This window comes from Halichoerus grypus, chromosome 15, assembly GCF_964656455.1.
Source record: "Halichoerus grypus chromosome 15, mHalGry1.hap1.1, whole genome shotgun sequence".
Lineage (NCBI taxonomy): Eukaryota > Metazoa > Chordata > Mammalia > Carnivora > Phocidae > Halichoerus > Halichoerus grypus.
This window is the reverse complement of record NC_135726.1, coordinates 56,340,634-56,364,345: the sequence shown is the minus strand read 5'-3', so window position 1 is coordinate 56,364,345 and position 23,712 is coordinate 56,340,634. Positions and strand designations below refer to the sequence as shown.

Below are 23,712 nucleotides of genomic sequence, written 5' to 3'. Positions count from 1 at the left end.
AAATGAAACATAGTTATGTTTATGCACAGCATCCACTGTTTATTCACTCCTCTTCACAGAGTTCTAGTGATGACACAGTCACCTTACGAAAGCTCTTGGACTGAAGTTGTGTCCAATAATAAACCATAAATACAACAACTGTAAATGGAGTACTATGTAATTATTATTTAAATCCTTACATAATTGTTAGTCATGTTTATAGTGGAGCAGTTCGAGCCTATGAAATAAAGAAGACGTGCATCTCATACAACCTGGATATTATGGGGATGTCTTTGAGTGTAGAACTTCCAGTTTGACATAATATATTTATCCAGAAATTAACTAAGCATGGAATGTCTGGTAAAGTTCCATGGAAAAGGAACAGTATGTGAGATGGCCATTCAAAAAACTGAATAAACAAAATGTTCTCTGGGAAAAATGAAATAGAAGGGGGTGAAGTGGAAATGGAAATCAGGTTCAGGTAGTAGGTGTATTTGGGGCCAAGGTATGAAATTAGTACATTACAACCTTATAGAGATGGTGGTTGTTGGAAAGATAATTATATGAAGGGAGAGAAGCACAGTATTTTTTTCCTGTAGATTAAACTGCAGTGGGAAAAATGACAGCACGAAGATGTATGGCTAATTGTTTAAACGACATCAGGCGAGTGAGAGACAAAAAGGCAAAACGTGAGGGTAAAGTGGCATGGGTTTTGGCAACTGCAGAGGATAGACTTTTCTGTATCACGTGAAGATGACAATTCTCATGTTGGAAAGAAAGAAACCTGGGGGCACTCATGTCTGTCAGGAGGAAGGAAGTGGAGTTTCTGACTGAACCTGTAGCAGCTCAGGACGTCATTCAGAAGGGAAGTCAGGAATCCTGTTTATGTGCAGTCTGTGGCAGGAGGGTTTCCACAGGACAAAACAGTTGTTACTCAAGTACAGGAAAAATTACCATATAGCTAGCGCTGTATTTACCTAATGAAGCTGTAGTAAAATATTAAGGATTCAATAATTTGAAGAGAATTCGTTTGACATAATGAATCTTGTTATATTGAACCCTATGGCACACAAATAGAGAAATACTATTTTTAAGATTAGAGCCACTCAGAAATATTTACCACACATTAGACCACAAATCAAGATGCAATACACACACACACATACATGTCTCTGAATGTGTACGTGCGGTGAGTTGTTAGATTGTCTGTTACTCATCAGTAGTATTGGAAAACTGTACATTAATAAATATGAGAATAGTACCACTTACAATGATTATAATGACAACCTACGTTAATCTTACTATACAGTCCTGTTGGCAGTTTACTAGGTTGAAATGCCATGAGATTATATTTCATTATTTTACTTTAATCCTAATGTTTTAACTTGTGAAAAAAAAAAAATCACTGAATAGGGTCAAACAATGTTAGATTGTAACAAGAGCTATTACCAATTTATGTTCAATATAACAGTGGTAAGTTGGGATTAGATTTACCAATATGCAATAGCATGTTCTTCATTACCCATGGTCTATTTTCTTATTTTTCTATCTTCTGTGTAAATTTTCAATAATTCTCTACTTTACCTTAATTTAGGAGGTTTTACACTCAATATCTTCATATTTCACCTAGGAATTAGAGCACATCTTTTAAAAACAAATTACAGTACTATTTAGTGTCTTTACAATAACAAAAGGACATGAAAACATTAATCTACTTACCTTCTCCTGAATTTTTAAAAATTGGTGATAGGTATTTAAAAACAATTTTCAAGATACACATATAGGTCTTAAGTACAAAGCACAGTAAAATAGCACAAAGTGAACACATCTCTGTATCTATTTTGTAGTTAAAAAAAACCAGAAGATTTTCAACCCAAAAAACCTCCCAGTTACTATCTACCACAGTAAACAGTAATGTGACATTTAACAGCACAGATCACTTTTCAAAGTGCCTGTTCGGCACTTTATAGAAATGGACCCATACAGAATAGAATCTTCTATATTTGGCTTCACATTCCAAATGGTTTCATGAACTCATTCTTATTAACACATGTTGTAGGTCATTTACTAGCATTAGTTCCATTGTGTGGACTCTTAACATTTAATAGAATTCCATTGTATAAATATCTAACAATTACTTTAACCTTTCCACTCCTGATGCACATGTGGGTGATTTTCAGTTTCGGGCTATTATGAATAGCTCTGCTACGTAAATTCTAGAATTTGTGCTTTGGTGACACAGTACAAATTTCTGTTGGAATAGTAAATTTCATGGTCATAGGCTTACATCTGTTCAGCTTTCATTCATATTTCCAATACTTTTCAAAATGTTTTGCCAATTTTCACAACCATCACCATCTGTATGAGATTCCATATTTATCCACATTCTTCAGGGTGGGCTGAAGGGAGAACAGTGTTAGTGAAGCAAACTCCCCAGGCATTTCCCTTCAGTGTGTGGGTGAGAATATAGCACATTTATCTCAACCCTCTGCTGTCAGTGTTTCCCTATGTGGATGAATTGTTTGTTGGAAAGTTAGAGACATTAGTCTCAATAGGCCTGTCTAGGACATTCCTTCTCTGCCAGTAGGTAAGGCTGATAAAATGTAACAAATTCAGAGTCCTTTTCCAATTACAGTTTATTGGAATTATATGGGCAATGTGCAATGCTCATTCTAGCAATAAAGAAAAATACACTGTTGTATCTTGCCCACGACCACCATCAAAAAAACCCCCAAAAGGCCCAGCCCTTTAATAGACTTCTGCAGTATCGGAGACAATGCAAAACTGTGCCAGATTCCACCATTTGGAGTCTCTGACAAAGGCAGGCAGTCTCCATCTGGAAGGCTCCCTTGGGGTTTGGACTCAGGTTTGTTTGTTTTTTAAAGATTTTATTTATTTGAAAGACAGCACGAGCAGGGGGGAGGGGCAGAGGGAGAGGGAGAAGCAGACTCCCTGCTGAATAGAGCGCCTGATGCGATGCAGGGCTCAATCTCAGGACCCTGAGATCATGACCTGAGCTGAAGGCAGATGCTTAACCAACTGAGCCACCCAAGCGCCCCTGAACTCAGGTGTGACATAACTAACAGGTAAATTGCTTTTGAAAAGCAGCCATTAGCTTGCTACCGAACATTTGTCAAAAGTGAAGCACGACCCATTCAGGACTTGTGACTGTCTGGTGTAACATTCCCATGTTGATGAGGCAACTTGAACCCTACAACCAACAACGCAGAGGGATCCTAAATGACTTGCTGGTCAAATGGACAAGGTATATTTAAGGATGAATCCTGACTGGCATCAGTAACATCTCAGCTCTATAGGAATAAGTCATATCTGCAGCCTGAAGCAAAGCCCCTGGCACCGTGAGGACCTCAGTGATCCCAGATTCCCCTCATTGTCTGACACTGGTCCACTGATGATTCACCAAAGCTAAAACCTCATGGATTCACTGGGCTGGATGTTTAGCCTCTCTGTTGGACATGCAGAAATGAGAGCTGATGTGGTTGTTTTACTCAGTGGTCAGAATCCAGGATCTTGGGCTACTGCCCGAGTTGGAGTTATTTGACCTGCCACTTGAAAAACTACAGACTGAGATTAAGGGCACCAATCTTTGTGTAAGATGCAGAAACAAATCATCGGTGCTGACATAATCATCTGCGTTCACTCATTCAGAAGCCATGGTGGGCGAACGCCTGTTCACTAAAGAAATGGACTATATTCAAGCTGTTGATCAAGCCTGTATTTTCGTTTTTAAACTTTCATTTTTTTTTTTTTTTAAAGTAAACTCTGCAGTCAACGTGGGGCTCAAACTCCCAACCCCGAGATCAAGACTCACGTGCTCTACCAGGCCAGCCAGGTGCACCAAACCTGTTTTGTAACTGCCACTGCATGGTACCATTGTGGGTCTTCTGTAGGCTGACATGTCTGGGAGGCCCTCATCTGTTTAAAAAGTCCTCTTATTCTCTATCCTAAAGCTTTCTTTCTTCTAACATTCCCTATGAATTCTCTCTCCTATGACAACCCCAGGCTCTACTGCAGTCCTGGGACTGCATCGATCATGTGAGGAAAAGGGATATAGGAAAAAAGAGATTAATCAGCTATGTCTAAGAAATCGCGGGGGACATGTTACCTCACTTTTATCCTCAGGCAAACCCTCCAGGTTAGGACAACAGGAGATTAGGTTACAGGGGTGAAGGCAGAATGCAGAGGGATGATGTGGGAGACTGAGAATAGCTTTTGGGGTGGTATGCTCACAAGATGAAACTGAGAAGCACCTGAATTAGGATACTACATCCCATGACCTGTAACTAGTATAGGAAGGCACATGCATGTACAATGCCTTCCATCAATCATGATTTCACAGAAAGGTCCCCACACAATGTGCAACTGAGCCTTACAGGGAAGCCACCACCCTGAAGGAGCTATCTGAAACTTACAAAGGTCAAACTTCTCCAAAGTCAGGACCCAGAAGTTCTGCCACCAAACTCAAGTAATAATCCTCACACTACACCAGAACCAATCCTTATACTCCTATTCTTGTCTCATAATGTGTGAAAACAAAAGAATCTTCCCATTGCCACTTTAGGAAATGTATGTCTGTGTGCGTGTATTTCATTTAAGGGACTGGGACATTCACCAGTACTCCACAGTATCCTCCTAGAACACAGGGACTGCATAGACGCTGCTCAGAGAGCTTATGTGCACAGTCATGATATTAGAAACCTACAGAAAGCTGGTTGTCTTGTGTGAGGCTAGCTTCCCTCCCCAAGGCAGGACCTCACCTTGTGTAGATCTGCCTCTTCTATCGCGTCTCAAGAACTCTGTCCAGAATGAGGAGTTTCTGACCCTGTTCTTAAGGGAAAGATGGAAGCTTCGTTCATGCAGACAGTAAGAGAATTTCAATGGTACTTCCGGACTCATCTTCCCCTTTCCTCAGATCATCTGCCCACTTCATGCAAGATTAGAGGTGGTTCCAGAACAAAGTATCCACCAATGCATAATAAAGCAAACACTTTAAACACCCAATCCTTTGGTTCTACTCCTGTGCTGCTGATTCTGTTCTTAGAAGCAGAGTAAGCCGCACGTTGTGTGGGGTGGAGGCATATCCCATTTACGGTGTTCTGGAAAATTACCAAGGAGATGACAAGTTTTAAGAATTTAAGTTTTAAGAATGATTTTTGGATGTACCTATAATGTCCTTTATTCTCATATGAACAAAGAGCTGCACCTGAACTTTCTAAAAGCCACAGCATATCATGTTGCCTTTCGTTACTCTTTATTTTGAAGTAATTACAGATACACAAAATGTGCAAAGATTGTATGAAAAAGTCCTTGTAAACTTCACCCCTTCACCCAGGTTCCTCAGATAGTTACATGTTACATAATATAGCACAGTATCACTCTATGACCCAGCAAACAAATTTATATCCAAAATCAGGGAAATGTTCCTACCCAAAAGCTGTCACTGTGCTCGAGATTCCTGTAATGATGACTAAGGAGCTGGCTACAAACAGGTGCTTGACACTCAGATCTGTGGACCTTAACCTTCACCTATGACAAAAAGGAAGATATACTGGTAAAGGAAGAAGAAAGAAATTCCCCAGGATTCTAATCAGCATCTGTGATAAGAAGACCATTCCTACTGCCAAAAACCTGGAGGCCATCTGATGGTTCGCAATGAGTGACGTTCTTCCTTTGGGGGATGCTGCATGGGAACCTGACGTTTCGCCTACATTTACCATTTCAAGTGTAAACCAATATTCTTCACTTATGCTTACTTCCCATTAAGACATATTTACTTTAGGGGCGCCTGGGTGGTTCACTGGGTTAAGCGTCTGCCTTCGGCTCAGGGGGTCCCAGGATTGAGCTCCACGTCAGGCTCCCTGCTCAGCAGGGAGTCTGCTTCTCCTTCTACCTCTGCTCCTCCCCGCTCTCTCGTGCTCTCTCCCTCTCGAAAATAAATAAAATCTTTAAGAAAAAAATATTTAATTTTAGCTTCATTAAGAGCCTTCTAAGAGTTGAATGGGGAATTCTAAAGAACACTCACAATGTAAGAATCTCTGCTGTCAAGGCACTTAAAGTCTTCATTCATCAAAAATCAGGGATGGGACTACTACTAGTTTCATTCTAAGGAGGAGAACTTAGGCACACAGGGTTGAGTGATTTCACTATCTCCACTCCTTGTTTAGCAGCAGACTGGGGACTTAAAGTTACTGGGGGAGGTATCAAAGCACATGATTTAACCATTATGATATACTGAAAAAGCTGGATAGCTATGTTCTTATAATAATCTAGATCTACACTTAGGTGTTTTCATAACTTGTACTCATATTTTAGATTACTGGCATATTATTTATAATTTTGGCTGTGACCAGTTTCCATTTATGTGCAAAGATTTTTTTTTTATATGCCAATACCAATGATGCATGAAGCTTCCAAGACCTTAATAAACCGGATACTCTGATTGCAACACAATATGTCCAGAATTTGCACCATGACCAAGTTGAACTTAATGACTGCAAGACTCAATCAGTATTAGTATGGTAACAGAGAGTCCCGTGTTTTTATGCCAGGAACAAGACAGAGTGGCACCTGTCACCAGAACTTCAGAACTATCTCATACGATGCGCCACAGTATGGTAGAGAAAATACTAATGTGCAATTATACCAAGACTGCAAGATACAAGGTCATAATACAAAAGTTAACTATCTTCCTAGATATCAGCAAGAAACAAGTGACTTGAAAATTAAAAAAAAACACCATTCACATTAGGACCAAAACAAGAAGTTCCATTACAGACACCACTGTGGCAACACATGGAAAGTCTGTGATGAAGACATAACATCATTCACAGATTTCCAACTACAGTTCCAAATTCAATAATAAAGTAAATAAACCTCATCACGTCTAAACTAATAAAATGACTGTATAAACTGAAGATAAGTGGGCATTTCCATAGATGCCCCTGCTCCTTTGATACCCATTGTCTCAGGAATTTTAAATCATTCTTTTAATTTTCCCGCAGAGTCTGACATTTGATTTGATTAATCTTCAAGAACTAGATTTAGTTCTCACTAGTAAGAATTCTCTCATGCACAGTACATTGTACCACCTACTTAAGCAATTTACCACACACTGTGTTTATAGGGTTTTCCCCAACATGAAATCTTTGGTGATTCCTGAGGTCAAGTCATGGCACGAAGGCCATGCCATTGTTTTGTAAAGTTTCTTTGCAGTATGCATTCCCTCATGACTCCAAATGTGAGAACATTTAATAAAAGCCTTACCACAGTTTCTACATCTTTATCTTCATTCTATGTATATTCTGGTGTCTACTCAGGCTTGAATACTGCTTAAAGGCTTTCCCACATTCATGACATCTGTAAGGCTTCTCCCCAGTATGAATTCTCTGATGAACTGTAAGGCTTGAATTCTGACTAAAGGCCTTGTCACATACATTACATTTATATGGTTTCTCTCCAGCATGAATTCTCTTATGTTGAGTAAGATTTGAACTCCCGGAGAAGGCCTTTCCACACTCATTACATTTGTAAGGTTTCTCTCCAGTGTGAGTTCTCTCATGACCCCAAAGGTGTGAACGGGTGATAAATTCCTTACCACACTGATTACATTTATAAGGTTTCTCTCCAGAATGGATTCTTTTATGTTGAACAAGATTTGAACACTCAGAAAAGGCTTTGCCACACACATTACATTTGTAAGGCTTCTCTCCAGTATGAATTCGCTCATGTCCCCAAAGGTGTGAACGTATCATAAAATCCTTACCACATACATTACATTTATATGGTTTCTCTCCAGTATGGATTCTCTGATGCCTCGTGAGGTTTGAGAACCTGTTAAAGACTTTGCCACACTCATTACATTTGTAAGGTTTCTGCTCAGAATGAATTCTTTGATGAGTAGCTAAGGTTGAGCAATGGCTAAAAGTCTTCCCACACTCTTTACATTTGTAAGGTTTTTCTCTTTTGGGTGTTTTTTGGTGTTGTGTCTGTAATGAAGAATGTGTAAGAACCTTCCCATATTTGTTAAAAATGTTGGTTTTGACACTAGAAGGAATTTTTTGAAGTGAAACTGAAGTCTTTTTGGTAGACTTCTCAACTTGATTACTTTCATGAATTTCCTCTTCGGTTTGAAATCTTTGCAGTTCAGCCAGATGTGAATGAAAGCTTAATCCAAGCCCACTGTCCAAACAGTTCCTATACTTGTTTCCTGAAGAGCCTACCTTGTTTTTTAGTGCCTTATTCGTCATATCATGTTTATAATATTGAGATTTACTATTTCTTATGGAAACACTATGCTTTACAGCGAAATTATTCCAGAATTTGTGATGTTGTTGGTCTTCTCTACAAGTGAGATTTTTATAATGGGATATAGTCATTCCTTTGTAATTTTTTTCTTCATATAGCCACTGAGTCTCAAATTTGTTCACATCTTGCTGGACTTCCCTCAAACCAAAGTCATCAAAGTCATGACTTACGTGTCTTTCCAAAATCAACGTTTGGAATAATTCTCCATTATTAATGTTGTCTTTTGGTGGTAATTCTTTGCTCATACATCTAGTAGAGATATCTGTAATATATAAATAATGACAGGCTTCATATTAACCAGAGTTTAAAGACGGATATTTTATATGAAAAAGTATTACACCAGGGGCACCTGGGTGGCTCAGTCATTAGGCGTCTGCCTTCAGCTCCAGTCATGATCCCAGCATCCTGGGATCAAGCCCCGTGTCGGACTCCCTGCTCAGTGGGGGGCCTGCTTCTCCCTCTCCCTCTCAAATAAATAAAAATTAAAAAAGAAAAAAAAGAAAAAGTATTACACCAAAAGTAGAATTCATAATTAACAGAGTTATCAAGCTTCTCAACCATGATGTGCAAATGTTCAGAAACACAAAAAAACATAAGATTCCTCAGTAATGAAAGAGTGATTACATGTAGTTCAAATTATTTTCAGGGAAGCCTATTTAAATGCTCTGTGATCAAAAGTTCCAGTGCCCTGAAAGACAGGAATTTTCCATAGGCACCCCAAAGCCTAAAAACCTCATAGGAGGGATAGGGGTGAATCATACTTGAAAAATATATATATATATTAAAGTCAATTCTGGAGGGGCGACTGGGTGGCTCAGTCGGTTAAGCGTCTGCCTTTGGCTCAGGTTATGATCCCAGGGTCCTGGGGATCGAGTCTCACATTGGGCTCCCTGCTCAGTGGAGAGCCTGCTTCTCCTTCTCCCTCTGCACCTCCCCCTGCTCATGCTCTCTCTCTCTCGCTCTGCAATCTCTCTCTCAAATAAAATCTTTTTTTTTTTTTTTTAAAGATTTTATTTATTTGACAGAGAGAGACACAGCGAGAGAGGGAACACAAGCAGGGGGAGTGGCAGAGGGAGAAGCAGGCTTCCCACAGAGCAGGGAGCCCGATGCGGGGCTCGATCCCAGGACCCTGGGATCATGACCCGAGCTAAAGGCAGACGCTTAACGACTGAGCCACCCAGGCGCCCTCAAATAAATAAAATCTTAAAAAAAAAGGTCAATTCATTTCATAACAATAAAAAAATTTAAAAAAAAAAGGTCAATTCTTGAATACTTGTTGTCTACAATATTAAAATAACATTCAAGGATAATAAAATATTCTTCTGAATACTTCTTCCAAAAATATAGCCAGGCAAAAGAGGCATACTGCAATGTAATAATCAGTGAATTGTGATTATATACCATAATATATGTAGAAATTAATTATGTGTTAATCATAATAAAAAATAATAAACATGTTAGTAACCCAAGGCAAATCCAGAAGTAATTAATAAATACATTCATTTATTTAAAAATGTATATAGACTTCAGAATTCTGAAGAGCTCACCCATAAGAGAAAAAGAAAGAGGCTGAATTTCAGGAGAAGCACACAATATCATAAACGGAAAATATGTTGAAATCATCCATTGTGAAATAGAAGTTCTGATAAACATGTAATAGTATAGAGATTAACAGTGGGGCTCTGTGACATGGAAATGGCAAAGAAGGGAACTCCAGGAGACTCCAGCAGGAGATGAACTACCAAAAACTGTCAGAATGAACTTTATAAGAACCCTGGAAATTAATCACAGGATTCCAGCAACAAGGCACACTCTTAATCAAGAAAAAGGTAGCTGTTTTAACTTGCCCTGACTCCGTGCCCTGCACCGCAGCTAGGAAGTGGCCTTGAAGATGGCAGTCTGCAAGGGATACAGGCTTCCCAAACCTCAGGGAAGAGATGGCATCTTCAAAGAATTGTGACTGGTTATTTGTTTGTTTCTTTAATCTGCCTGCTGGCTCCCTGAAGGAGTGGCTCAAAATGCTTGCTTTCTTTGGCCTACCTCAGATCTCTACCTAAATGGAGATAATAACCAGGGGCCATTCATCACAAATATTTAAAGGTAAGTCTAGTAGCCACGGCCACCTAGGGCAGGGATAACAAGTGAGGCAAACAATGGGCAAACTGAAAACCCTGAGGAAAACACTGGGGAGTGAGGTGCACTGGGGAGTAAGGCTTTGAAAATTCCCCACATATTCCAGGGACCCTAGAAGGTTGCAGGCATGCCCAGGACCAGACACATGAGAAGAGACCTGAGAAGCCCCCAAGCGTGTACCTCCAGCTGACCAGATTGTGAGCAAGCAGTAGTGAAGGATAAGGCACTAAGGCACTGTTGTCTTAAACTTGTACCCTGTACGTTTCATGCACTCCCCAACGCACACACACACACACACAACTCATCTACAAAGAGTGGAAAGTTGGTTTGTTTTGTGTTTGGTTCCAGCAGTTTCAAGAAATCTGCTGAATCACTAGCTGACCAATAAGCGAACCAAAGGCACCAATGGCCACACGTAACAAAGAAAATACACCACACAAAATTTGTTGAGGGAAACAAACAAACACACACAAAACAACAATCACAAGAGACATAAAAAAATACACCACCCTTAGAGGGAGAATATTACGATTTCCAAAGTTTCAACATATTCAAAATGTCTCATTTTAAACAAGAAGTTACAAAGAGGCAACACAACAATAAAGCAGGACCCATACAGAAAAATAAATATTTAATAAATAACAAAACTTGGCCCTAAGGAAGCCCAAACTTTGGACTTACTAAACACACACTTTAAATCAACTATTTAAGCTAAAGGGAATGATGAACAAAGAATTAAAAAGCAATCAGAAAAATACTGTATCAATAAACAGAGAATATCAATAAAGAGATAGAAGGTGGACAAAGAAACTAAACATATTCTGAAGCTGAAATGTAAAATACCTGAATTGAAAAATTTCATAGAGAGGTTCAATATCAGGTCTAATGAGATTCAGATAACTGGCAGGGAGATCAGTTGAAATTACCCTGTATGAGGAGCACAAAGAAAAAGACTGAGTGTAAGTGAACAGAGTCTAATGGTGCTGCAGGACATCATGTGGGCCAACATATGAACAATGGGAGTCCCAAGAAGAAAGGAGAAAGAGAAGGAGGCAGGATTATTGAAGAAATATGGTGGACAATTTCTTAAATGTTAAAAGACAAGAGTCTACAAATCTAAGAACTCAGTGAACATGCAATTAAGAAAAAAACTGCAAGAGAGACGCACACTGCAACAAATCATAATCAGTATGTGGAAAGACAAAGGTAAAAAAGAGAACTTTGAAAGCAGGAAGGGAGAAGCATCATATACAAAGGACGCACAATAACTTTCAGAGCTGATTTTTTAGCCAAATCATGAAGTCCAGAGATAATGGGATAACGTATTTAAAGTGCTGACAAATGAAAAAACAAAACAAAACAAAAATCTGTTAATCAATTCTATCCCCAGAAACACCATCCTTTGAAAATATGGGCGAAATTAAGGCTTCCAAGAGAAACAAAAGGTGAGAAAGTTCCTTGTAAGTAAAACAGCACTATAAGAAATAAAAGATGGAACACTTCTTATTCTCAGAGGCCAACATTAATCTTATTTCCCCCCAAAGATTATTTATTTTAGAGAGAGAAAGTGAGTGAGTACTGGAGGGGAAGAGCAGAGGGCAAGGCATGGAGAGTCTTAAGCAGACTCCACGCTGAGCTTGAGAGCCCGACAGGGTGCTTGATCTCATGACCCTGAGATCGGGACCTGAGCTGAAACCAAGTTGGACCCTTAACCGACTGCACCCCCTTGGTGCCTCTGAGGCCAACATTATTCCTATACCAAACCAGACAAAGACATCACAAGAAAAGAAAACTACAGAATAATATCCCTTATAAATACAGATGTAAAACACCAGCCAACTGAATAGAAAGTTTTATTAAAATTATACAACAAAGGGACACCTGGACGGCTCAGTGGGCTGAGTGTGTGCCTTTGGCTTGGGTAGTGGTCTTGAGTCCATGCTGGGCTCCCTGCTCAGCAGGGAATCTGCCTCTCCCTCTTCCTTTGTCCCTCCCCCTCCATGCTCTGTCTCTCTCAAATAAATACATAAAATCTTAAAAAAAAAAAAAAAGAAAAAAACTTACACAACATAAATAAGAGGGACTTGTTCCAAGAATTCAACAGTGGAAGGTTCAACCTATAAACACTTATAAACGTAATAATCCATATTAACAGTAAGACAAACAGAAAAAACCTACATAATGATCTCACTGTATGCAGAATATTTGAAAAATTCTAAAACTCTTATGACAACACTCAGCATACTCAGAAGAGAAGGGACTTTACTCAACCTCTTAAAGATTATTTATGAAAACCTATAGCTAATATCCTAGATGAAACAGTAAAGATTTCCTCCTGAGATAAGAAATAACACATGGACATCCATTTTCATTGATGGTATCTAACATTATTCTGCAAATTCTAACCAGAACAATAAAACAAGAAAAAAAAAAAAGCACAGATATTGGAGGGAAAAAGGAGAATTATCTCTGTGTGAAGATGTCATAGATTTACACATATAGAATTCCATGAAATATCCCCTGAAAGACGTAAACAAACACACACACACAAAATCTTATAAGTGATGTCAGGAAAGTTGCAGGATACTCAGTTGTGCTTTACACAATATAACGAACAACCCGGAAAGGAAATTTTAGAAATGATACCATGTAAAATGTACCATCCAAAGAATAAAATGCCATGAAATAATCAAGGAGGTGAAAGACCTGTAAGGCTGAGAACTGTAAAATGCTGCTGAGAGAAATTAAACATGTTTACATAAAGGGAAAGACATAGCATACAATGGATTGGAAGATTTCATATTTTTAAAGATGGTAATATTGACCAAAGTGGTTTGGAGAGTCTACACAGACACTATCAAAATTCCAAAAACTATTTTTGTAGAAGTGGAAAAACATGATCCAATAAATATGGAACTGCAAAGGGCCCCTAAGAGTCCAGACAATATTGAAAAAGAAAAATTCTGTAGAATACATCAACAGAGACAAAACACAGGCTGGTAGTTTCCAGGGACTGGGAACAGAGGAAAATGTGGAGAAACTGCTTAATGGGTAAAAAACAGTAAATTGGAGGGTTGGAAATATACAACCAGACAGAGGTAGTAGTTGAACAACTGCTAAATGCGTGAAATGCCAATGAACTATTCACTTTAAAATGGCTAGTTTCATGTTACGTGAATTCCACTCTAATAAAGCGTTCCTTTTATTTTATTTATTTTTTTAAAAAGATTTTATTTATTTATCTGAGAGAAAGAGCACAAGCAAGGAGAGAGGCAAAGGGAGAGGGAGAAGCAGGCTCCCCACTGAGCAGGGAGCCCAACACGGGGCTAGATTATGACTGGAGCTGAAGGCAGACGCCTAATGGACTGAGCCATAAAGGCACCCCTAAAGTGTTTTTATTTTTTTAAAGATTTTATTTATTTATTTGACAGAGAGAGAGATAGCGAGAGCAGGAACACAAGCAGGGGGAGTGGGAGAGGGAGAAGCAGGCTTCCTGCCAAGCAGGGAGCCCGATGTGGGACTCGATCCCAGGATCATGACCTGAGCCGAAGGCAGACGCTTAACGACTGAGCCACCCAGGCGCCCTAAAGTGTTCTTTTTAAACTAGCTAACAATCTAGGTGATTTATTTTGCAACAGATCTAAAAATAAATATTTTCCAATTTTAATATGTTAAATTTTGAAACTAAGTCTGATTATATTAGGTAAAAATGACAGTTTTTCTTAGGCTGGCTTCCTCTCATTACCTGAAATTCTATCATGGATCTCTCAACATAATTCCGCACATGAAACAGAAATGACGTGAGGGAGGCTTTTACTATATTAATAAACATAATTATCATGAAGAAAAATTACTGTGCACGTGCCCAAAATTATTAAATCCTGAATTCACGAAGATTATCAGGAGACTACAGGCAACCTTAAGAGTCACTGCATCGAAACAACAAGGAATAACTTCTAACGAAGGCAGTATTATCAGCAGCAGTTAAGGGCAAAAACAGTATTTGCCAGTTCCAGGAGATTCATGCAGCACATGGCTGTGCAGAGCTAACCCAACAACATAAGAAACAATAATGGCCAGAGAACAAAGAACACTGAGATATGGGTCAACAAGGACGATGTGAACACTAATTAGAGTTCAGGTTAAATAAAAGATGGAAAACAAAACAATCATCATGAGTTAGCTGAAAAATGGGATTTCCAGAACCTTACAAAATTTTGCGGAAAACTGTATCATAAGAAACAGTGATGAAGTACATGAAGTGCAAGAAATTGGTATTTATCTATAAAATAAAATTAGATATTTAAGTATTAGTTCAGTATACAAAGAGTTTCATGGCAAATCTAGATAGGGAAATGATTTCTTAAAATAAAACACCTGAACCAAAATAAAAGTCTATAAAACTCATATAAAACCCAACAAGATATGTTTAGACAAATTAAAATATACCATAGAAAAATGAAGGTATCTTATATAACTAATTATGGACGAATCACCTCTAATTCTGGGAGGAACACAGTCACTTCAAAACAAAAGTATATTCTCAAGATATCCAAGTTTCCCCATTTAAAAAATCCAAATTCATTCAAATGAGAAAAGTATTTTCTTAAGCTTATTTTTTTTAGCAATCTCTACACCCAAAACGGAGTTAGAACTCATGACCCTGAGATCAAGAGTCACATGATCTTCCGACTGAGCCAACCAGGCACTCCAAGAAAAGCGTTTCTTAATAACCAATTATAAAGTCAAGCAACTCTCATGGAAAAATTTAACTATGAATATATTTTCTCTATTCTACAAGTTATATAGGTTTTGGGAAAAAAGGTGATCAGCTATAACCCTTAACATTCAGGAAGGAAATCTTTTTTTTTTTTTTTTTTAAAGATTTTATTTATTTGACAGATAGAGACATAGCGAGAGAGTGGGAACACAAGCAGGGGGAGTGGGAGAGGGAGAAGCAGGCTTCCCGCAGAGCAGGGAGCCCGATGCGGGGCTTGATCCCAGGACCCTGGGACCATGACCTGAGCCGAAGGCAGATGCTTAACGACTGAGCCACCCAGGCGCCCCAGGAAAGAAATCTTATAAAATATATGAACCAACATTCATTCTTTGATCAAACAGTCCCACAAAAAAAAGGGTATAAAATAAAGAACACTGAGGAGTGTCATCAAATACATAACCAATGATTAAATACAAAAATAACAAGTTTATAATACGTGGAACCCTGCAGATCAAAGTACAAACATTTTCAAATACAGAAATGCGGTAGAGTTCAATAAGGTAGGCATCATGAACTCATAAATTCCCTCAACACAATAAATCGAATCTTATTTGTTGAAGAGGAACACAGCACACACATGGAATGAACACTGTTGCATGAACGATAGTTTGGTCAGCAGTCTCACAGATGAGGATATGAAGGCAGACATTTTTCTCCCTAGAATAAATTCCTGTACTTGTTCATAGGGCCTGGATGGCTCAGTTGGTTAAGCCTCTGCCTTTGGCTCAGGTCATGATCCCAGGGTCCTGGGATCAAGTCCCTCATTGGGCTCCTTGCTAAGTGGGGAGCCTGCTTCTCTCTCCCTCTCTCCGGTAAATAAATAAATAAAATATTTAAAAAAAAAATAAAGGGGGTGCCTGGGTGGATCAGTCGGTTAAGCATCTGCCTATGGCTTGCGTCATGAACCCAGAGTCCTGGGATCAAGTCCTGCGTTGGGCTCCCTGCTCAGTGGGGAGTCTGCTTCTCCCTCTACTCCCCCACCCCGTTCGTGATCTCTTTCTCTCTCAAATAAATAAAATCTTAAAAAAAAAAAAGGAGCACAATTATGTTAAAAAAAAAAATTCCTATACTTGTTCATGCAAAATCAAGTATACTCCTTAGTGTACTCCATCAACATTGCCACAATGTCCTCAAGACACACTTTGGTGACACACCAAAAACTGGAAGGACAACTGGAGCCATAAGCCGGGCTCTCATGCTACACTCCATGTCAGCATCCTGGAACATGCTGACCACACTACTCAGGTGCTTCAGGGCCCACGTCTCTACTTAGCAGGATGATGCTCTGACATCTAAATATATGTGTTCTCCATCCAGAATGTTCTTTTACCCAGTAAAATTCCTCCTGGCAGAGTTCACCACAGTGCCCAGTTGTCCAAAATATGAGGATAAAATTTCAGACGCTGAGGAACCGTATTTCAGAACCAAGAAAATTTCACAGGCAACACCATACAAACAGGAGACCAGGAAATCAGGGACAGCCAAGGGTTTCCCACACTCCCAGACTAAGGAGGAGCTACAAGAGGGAGACAAAGACAGGAAATTAAGGAAGGGGGTCTGATGTTGTGGGATGTTCAAACAGGCCTAGGGTCTGCCTACAGACTCCAGGCTGAGGGCCCAAAGCCTGAGATACAGTCCCCTTGAAGGACTGGGAATCAAAGGTTTTCCCCACCCTCTCTCTATACAGCACTGCTGAATAGCAATCTCAAAACACCCTTCTATTCCCAGTACACATGCCCCTGAAAGGCAAAAGTGGAAATGAGGATATGGTAGAGGCACGGAATAGGCAGAGGGCCTGAGACAGCCCATGCTCCTGCCTGGAGTCCCAGATGCAAAAGAGCAGCCGATGTTCCCATCATGACAGGTCACTCAGCACATGAAATGGGATGCAAGCTGGAGAAGGCCTGCAGTCAGGACGAAGGGGAGCCTCAGATCAGATCTGTGTGGACTGAGTAGGGAAGGAGAGGCTAAGGAAGGAAGAATACCCCTTACAAAGAGCCCTTCATGTGCTCCCCAAGGTTGAACCAGTAAAGGGCCCTAGGGGGGCAGAGAACAGCATGTCTGGGTCATGTTAAAAGACTTTGTCCTGGTCGCTGACAAGAGCAGCAGAACCACCGAGGAGGGCAGGAAACACACACATACAAAGAAGAGAGTGAAGGAGAGGGAGAACAATGAGTTCCTTTGAGAAATCAACTCTTCTTTTCCAACCACCTCTCCTATCCGGGGGAATGTTCCAAATGACATTTCTGGAAGTCACTTTCTCTCTGCCATCTATCCCTACTTGTGTTCACATCTTTCCCGCCTTCCCACCCACCTGGGTTTTGTTGCTTGTTTTACCCCACTCTTAGCATTTCAGAGCAAGCACTCTCCACAGTGGAGATAATATTCAGCTCAGAAAGAGATTCCTGCTGATATGGAAAACAGCAGATGATGTCCTGGGGTTTTCCCAGCCCTCTGTCAGCTGAGACCAAGGACATTCATTACAGGCGGGTCTAGAATAGCATTTCACACATTTGTTCAGTGACACTCTTCCAAATGCTTAAATGTTTGACATATACAGATATCCAGCTCTCTTCCCACAACGACCAAATCAAAATTACGGGTGTAAAACCAGGCAATGTGGTATTTTAAAGTTTTGACATAAGGTCTTGTTCCTCCTAGCACCACCACTACCTGCATGATCATCTGCGTTTAAAATCCAGATACCACATTGGGAAGCTTTTCATTTCTGAATCAGCAGGGCTTCAATTTCAGTCAAGCAGGAAAGGGGCTCCCAAGAAATCCCCAAGAAAAACACAAAGATACACCAGAGCAGTACCCAACCTCTGTAGGGAAACTAATCCTCACCCAGGAAGACCAGGTTCCTGTAGTTCTCCACCATCACGTCCCTGTACAAGGCCCTCTGAGCAGGGTCCAGGCACTCCCACTCCTCCGGAGAGAATTCTATGGCCACATCCCTGAAGGTCAACAGTTCCTGAAATGAAAGCACATTTCACCAAGAGGCCATTAGGGAACTACTTATTTCATAAAAATGAGAGGAGGAGAGAGGTGTAAGGGTCAAATAGAAATGAGGGCTTCAATAGGTCCACAAAAGATCATTTTGAGCAAGTCCTATATCCCTGATTTGGATTTGTTATACTTTTCCATCACAGGATTTCCTTCAGCTAAACTGAGGATTTTATAATATTGTGCCAGATAAAATACACAAATGCAAAAACATCTACAAATGGTAAACTAGATGCAAGTTCTAGATAGTATGTTGTACACACCAAATGACAGCAAATTTCTGCATGAGCAGTGTCTTCAGGGTTGACAAAGTCTATAGTAGTGTTAATGAAAGGTGTACATTGCAAAATGGGAATCTCATAATAATAAAACCATCTGAAGTTCTGAACACTTCCCGTACGGTAAGCATTACTCTAATGCTTTACTAGTGGTAACCTGTATAAGGACATTGCATCCAATTAAATTAGTATTTGTTCCCATCTTACACAGGACCCAACTCTGTCACACACACTCTAATGAACATGCCTCTGGTCAAACAGACATAAATGGCAGAGCCTGCACCTGAACCAAGTGGTCAGGCTTTAGGATGGAACTCACAGTGCCACACAGTGAAGGAATGCATGCAACAATAAACGTGTGGTGACAGAGGGTTTGCTAATGAAAAAACCTGAAACAAGTTCAAGGCTGAAACATAAGCCTGGAGAAAAGGTCAATATATCTGCATGCACACGCACATGCACATACACCATATGCCTACTGCGATTATCTCATTTCCATGATGGTGTAGAAATAAATTTAAGGCCATGGAAAATGTCAGACGTACTTCCAATGTTAAAATAAATAAAAGTTATTTATGAAATGTCGTCTTTTTTACACACCATGGGCTAGTGTTCACACACGTGTGGACAGAAAACACATACATTGAAAATAACTGAAATCAAAACACCAGTTTCTAAATGACATCTTTTTTTTTTTAAGATTTTATTTATTTATTTGATAGAGAGAGACACAGCGAGAGAGGGAACACAAGCAGGGGGCGTGGGAGAGGGAGAAGCAGGCTTCCCGCTGAGCAGGGAGCCTGATGTGGGCCTCGATCCCAGGACCCTGGGATCATGACCTGAGCCGAAGGCAGACGCTTAACCGACTGAGCCACCCAGGCGTCCTTAAATGACATCTATTTTTACATAAATCTTTATTATCTATCATTTTTTACTCATGTGCATTTCTGGTACAAGAACATGTGCAAATTGTATTAGATGTAAATAAAACGGTCAATGTTATTCTACTTAGTCTGCTTACAAAAACAACCCTGTAAACACAATTTTTTTTTTCAAGATGTTTTTAAAATTTATTTTTAATTGAAATATAATTGACACATAATGTTACATTAATTTCCGGTGTACAACATAGTGATTTGACAACTCTATACATTATTCTATGCTCACCACAAGTTAGCTACCATCTGTTACCATACAAAACTATTATAATACCATCAACTATTCCCTATGCTGTCCCTTTTATCTCTGTAAACACAATTTTTTTAAAAAGTATTTTATTTATTTGAGAAAGAGACAGAGAGAGTGAGAGAGAACATGAGCAGGGTGAGGGGCAGAGGGAGAAGCAGACTCCCCGCTGAGCAGGGAGCCCAATGCGGGCTCGATCCTGGGACTCTAGGCTCATGACCTGAGCCAAAGGCAGACGCCCCTAAACACAATTTTTTTTAAAGTAATCTCTACCAACATGGGGCTCAAACTCATGACTTCCAGATCAAGAGTCTCATGATCTACCCACCAAACCAGCCATGCACCCCCTGCAAGATTTTTTTAAAACTAGAAACAAGTACTTTTGATCTCCATTAAATTGATACATGGAAGTGTATGAGCTGCAATCTGCAGGCAGGCAGAGGGGCTGAGGGCAGGTCCTGGGGTGAGCATGAGCAAACATGTCAGGAGGGACACTTCAGAGTGTGAGGAGCCCAGCCACGTGGAGGTGAGGACACAGAGGACAGAACAAGGAACTGAGATATGACTTTACCTGAGAATGAGTCATTCCTGACTCTCTGGGCTTTCCTCTTCTCCCTCCTCTGGGCTTCTCTGCCAGGCAAGATGGGTCTTGAGATGTCAATCCTGAGTGTCAAATATATGCTGTTTAAAACCTGGTCAACATACACCTTCCTGTGCCACAACCACACACACAGGAAGATCCCCCCCGCCCTCCCTCTGCTGCCCACTGCCACAGGAGGGATTCAGGGACAGTGTACTGCTACATGGAGACCAGCAAGTGAGTGTTGTGACCTCTTCCTGCAGAACTCACTCCCCTCCTGGCGAAGCACACACATGAGCTGCAGCAGTGGGGATCTGGGCTGCACTAACCCTCCCTTTAAAGTCACAGACCCACCCTGATAACATTCCATGTAGAGAACAACCCCCCTCACCTCTCTTGAGATCAGGGGCTACTTTTAGTTCTCATTAATGGATGAGCTGGAGTCCTGGTGCTCAATGCTGGATATAGATTAGAATCACCTGGGGCACTTTCAACACCACTGAGGCTGAGCCCCATAACCCCAAACACAAGAAGAGAAATCTCTGGGGACTGGGCACAGGAGGAATGTGCAAAATGCCTCAGCAATCCCATGGGAAGTCAGGGTGGAGCACCAGAGGAGACCAGCCCAGCACCCCACCCACCTGTGGCTCTGCTCCCTCCTAGGGCCCTGTCCCCTGTATCCAGACAGTGGAAAAGGAAGGAGCAGAGAGACCCACGCAGAGCAGGCATTACACGCCAGAGTGGGAGGCTGGTGTGAGGCTGGAATGGGACATGGCAGTGTCCCAATGGGCCATCAGAGATGGCCCCACGAGAAGGTGATATCACAATAAATACCTAGTGCACCACCTGCATTTGAAGAGTCAGAGAATTCTAGACAGAGAGACCACCCTTGGGAAAGCCCTGGGGCAGTGCTGACCCTGGCCTCAAGAACAGCAAAGACATCTGTGGGCCTCAATCCCAGTGAGGGAGGAGGAGACAAGCAGGGGATCAGGTCACAGAAATAGATCAGGAATGTCCAGCCATGGTCTTCAGACAATGTTCTCCTCCATCTCAAGTGAATTTTGGAAGCCCTGTAGTCTTTCACCCAGATTAAAGTCTTTTTTTTTTTTTTATTCTATCGTAAGTGAAAACACACACAAACAATATACTGTGTATTTTGAAAACATGCCAAGATGGTCACCTATGCCCCAGGAAGGATGGCACTGCTCTTAACTGGGAGGTGGAGGACTGGAGGGAACACAATTGGGGGAGTTCAGGAGGTCATGTTTGGACACCGTAAGGTGGAGATGCCTGTTAGATGTCCCAGCAGAGATGTAGAGTAGACAGCTTAGAACACAATTTGGCGTCTAGGGCAGAGGTCTGAGATGGAGTGTGAACCTAGGAGACCTCAGGGTGTTTAAACCCTGAGATACGGTGATATGGAAAGTCACCAAGTGTAGACAGAAACAAGTCCAAGACTAGCCAATGGGGTACTCCTCCAATCAGAGAGTGTTGAGGAAAAATATGCAGAGGAAACTGAAGTTAACAAGGTGGAGAGGAGAAAACTGAAACACACACACAGATGATAGGTAAGATACGTCAATACTGTAATGTCCGGAAAGCCATAAAAAAAAAAATGTCTTCAAAGGAAGGAGTGTTCACTGTTCAACATGTTGCTGATCAGATGAAGAGAGTCAATTACCCAGTAGATTTAGAAAATTGGAGGGCATTACTGCCTCTGACAAGGGGAATGGAATGGTAGATCAAAGTCTGTCTGAGGGTCAAGAGTCAAATTCAAGCCCAACTGCAGAGTACAGACAAATTTTCAGTGTTCTGCATCAAGAGCTCTTTGTATCTTTTCATTATTGTGAGTAATGCTATGAACATAGAGTACAAATACGTGTTCTCGTCCCTGTTTTCAACTTCTTTGTGAATATATACAGAAGTAAATTTGGTGGATTATATGGTAATTCTATGTTTAATTTTTAAAAGCTATTTTATGATGCAAATAACTATAAAATGCACGAGCCTTATAAAAAGTAATTCTCTTTCTCATCTGTTCAACTCAAACAAGCAAATTTAAAGTTAAATACATTATGGAGACACAGGTCACTATATCACAACTGAATCACCCATGTCCCATTAACAACCACTCACCCAGATCTGCGTTCCCCTTCTTTCTCCCTCCGAAAGATTTGTCTACTAATCTGTTCATGTCTTTCTCTTTCCTGATTCACTCCCCTGTTTTCCCCTTTCCTGTGATTCCCCCGTCTCCTCCCTTGCTTTCTCCCCTTTTCTCTCTTCCTTTCCCTACACCTACACTTTCCGGGGAGCTCCTGAGACCTATGTCACCTTCCCTTACTCTTTCAGCCCAAGCTTTCCGACTGCTCCGATCTCCATCAATGTCGGCCTCTCTCCCCGCCCCACCCCCATCTGTGTCCTGGGCTCTCCCAGGTCCGTTCCCTCTGCCCCGACTCACTGGCGCCCCCTCTGGCTAAGCTCTCGCACTGCTGTCTCTCTGGGCCGTCATCCCTGCCAATCGCAGGCTCACAACCATTTTCTCCCCGCTGTCTGCGTAAAGCACCTCGCCCTGTTGCCCCACTTCTGATAACCAGGGGCCCCGACTGTTCCGCTCCCCTTCTTCTGCAGCGCCTCCCTTTGTCCACATTTCGCTCTTTTCTTTTCTCCGCTTGCGACTTTCCTGAGTTCCTGTCTTCCGCTCTTACGGCCTCACTGGCAGGTCCCTCCGCATCCTCTATCTTGCCGTCTCTGTACGGACCGGCTCACGGATCTCTCCTCCGCCATCCTCCTTCTCCTGCTCCCCCCTCTCCCTCGTCGGCCGCTGTCCGGGCCTTCCTTCTGCAGTCACGGCTTCCACAAGGCCCCCCATCCTCGCGGGGGGCAGGGGACCTGCTCCGTGCCTCCCCGCGATCTTCCGCCCTAAATCCCGCTCCCGAAAGCCCGCACCGAGGAGGGTGCCGTTCCCGGGCATCGGTCCTCTCACTGTATGCGGGGCTGCACGGGGGGATCTCGGGAGGGCGGCGGGGTCTGCGCAATCCCAGGGCCAGGGCCAGACGCCGCGCCTCTATGGGCCGAGCCGGGCCAGGCTGCGGCGCGAGGCGCACACGCCCATCTCCCTGGACGCCCACGGCGCGGGTGGGAGCGGTGCCAGGGACGGCGTGGAGCAAGGAGACCACGCGGCAGGCGGCGTCTGAAGGCCCGCGGGCCGGGACACCACAGGCGGGGACCGACTCCGAAAAATGGGAGCCTGAACGCACCGGGACCCCCGGGCCGGCAGCGCCGCTCGCAGGGCTCCGTGTGTCTCTCCGCGACACCCTACTTACCGCGGTGGGAGGCGGGGCTGAGGCGACTCTAATGTGCGCGGAGACCCCAGACCCCAAGGGTGTAGGCCTGGGGACTGAGATTCTGACGTAGAAACGCGAAAGTTAAAATCCCTCAGCTGCCGA

General features: G+C 41.8%; 1 protein-coding gene and 1 pseudogene across 2 annotated transcripts in view; both read right to left on the bottom strand.

Annotated features, from left to right (window-relative positions):
• LOC118548107 (large ribosomal subunit protein eL43 pseudogene) overlaps positions 1 to 23,610 on the bottom strand; it is a 34,549-nt pseudogene extending 10,939 nt beyond the window's left edge. Inside the window, exon 1 of the transcript XR_013444340.1 lies at positions 23,590 to 23,610. The product of XR_013444340.1 is annotated as a large ribosomal subunit protein eL43 pseudogene (transcript). The remainder of the gene's footprint in view (positions 1 to 23,589) is intronic.
• On the bottom strand, positions 14 to 23,712 carry LOC118525526 (zinc finger protein 677-like). The gene is made up of 4 exons (XM_078063432.1): positions 23,590 to 23,712; positions 20,258 to 20,349; positions 18,065 to 18,191; positions 14 to 8,566 (listed from the first exon to the last, which is right to left on the bottom strand). The coding sequence occupies exons 2-4, from the start codon at positions 20,270 to 20,272 to the stop codon at positions 7,272 to 7,274; spliced, it is 1,437 nt and encodes a 478-aa protein (XP_077919558.1). The 5' UTR covers positions 20,273 to 20,349; positions 23,590 to 23,712; the 3' UTR covers positions 14 to 7,271.

Excerpts from the sequence above, each read along its gene's own strand:
- LOC118525526 (XM_078063432.1), bottom strand. Across the intron at positions 8,567-18,064 it reads CAGGAACCTGGTCTTCCTGG|ATATCTCTACTAGATGTATG; the intron begins GTGAGGATTAGT and ends TATATATTACAG.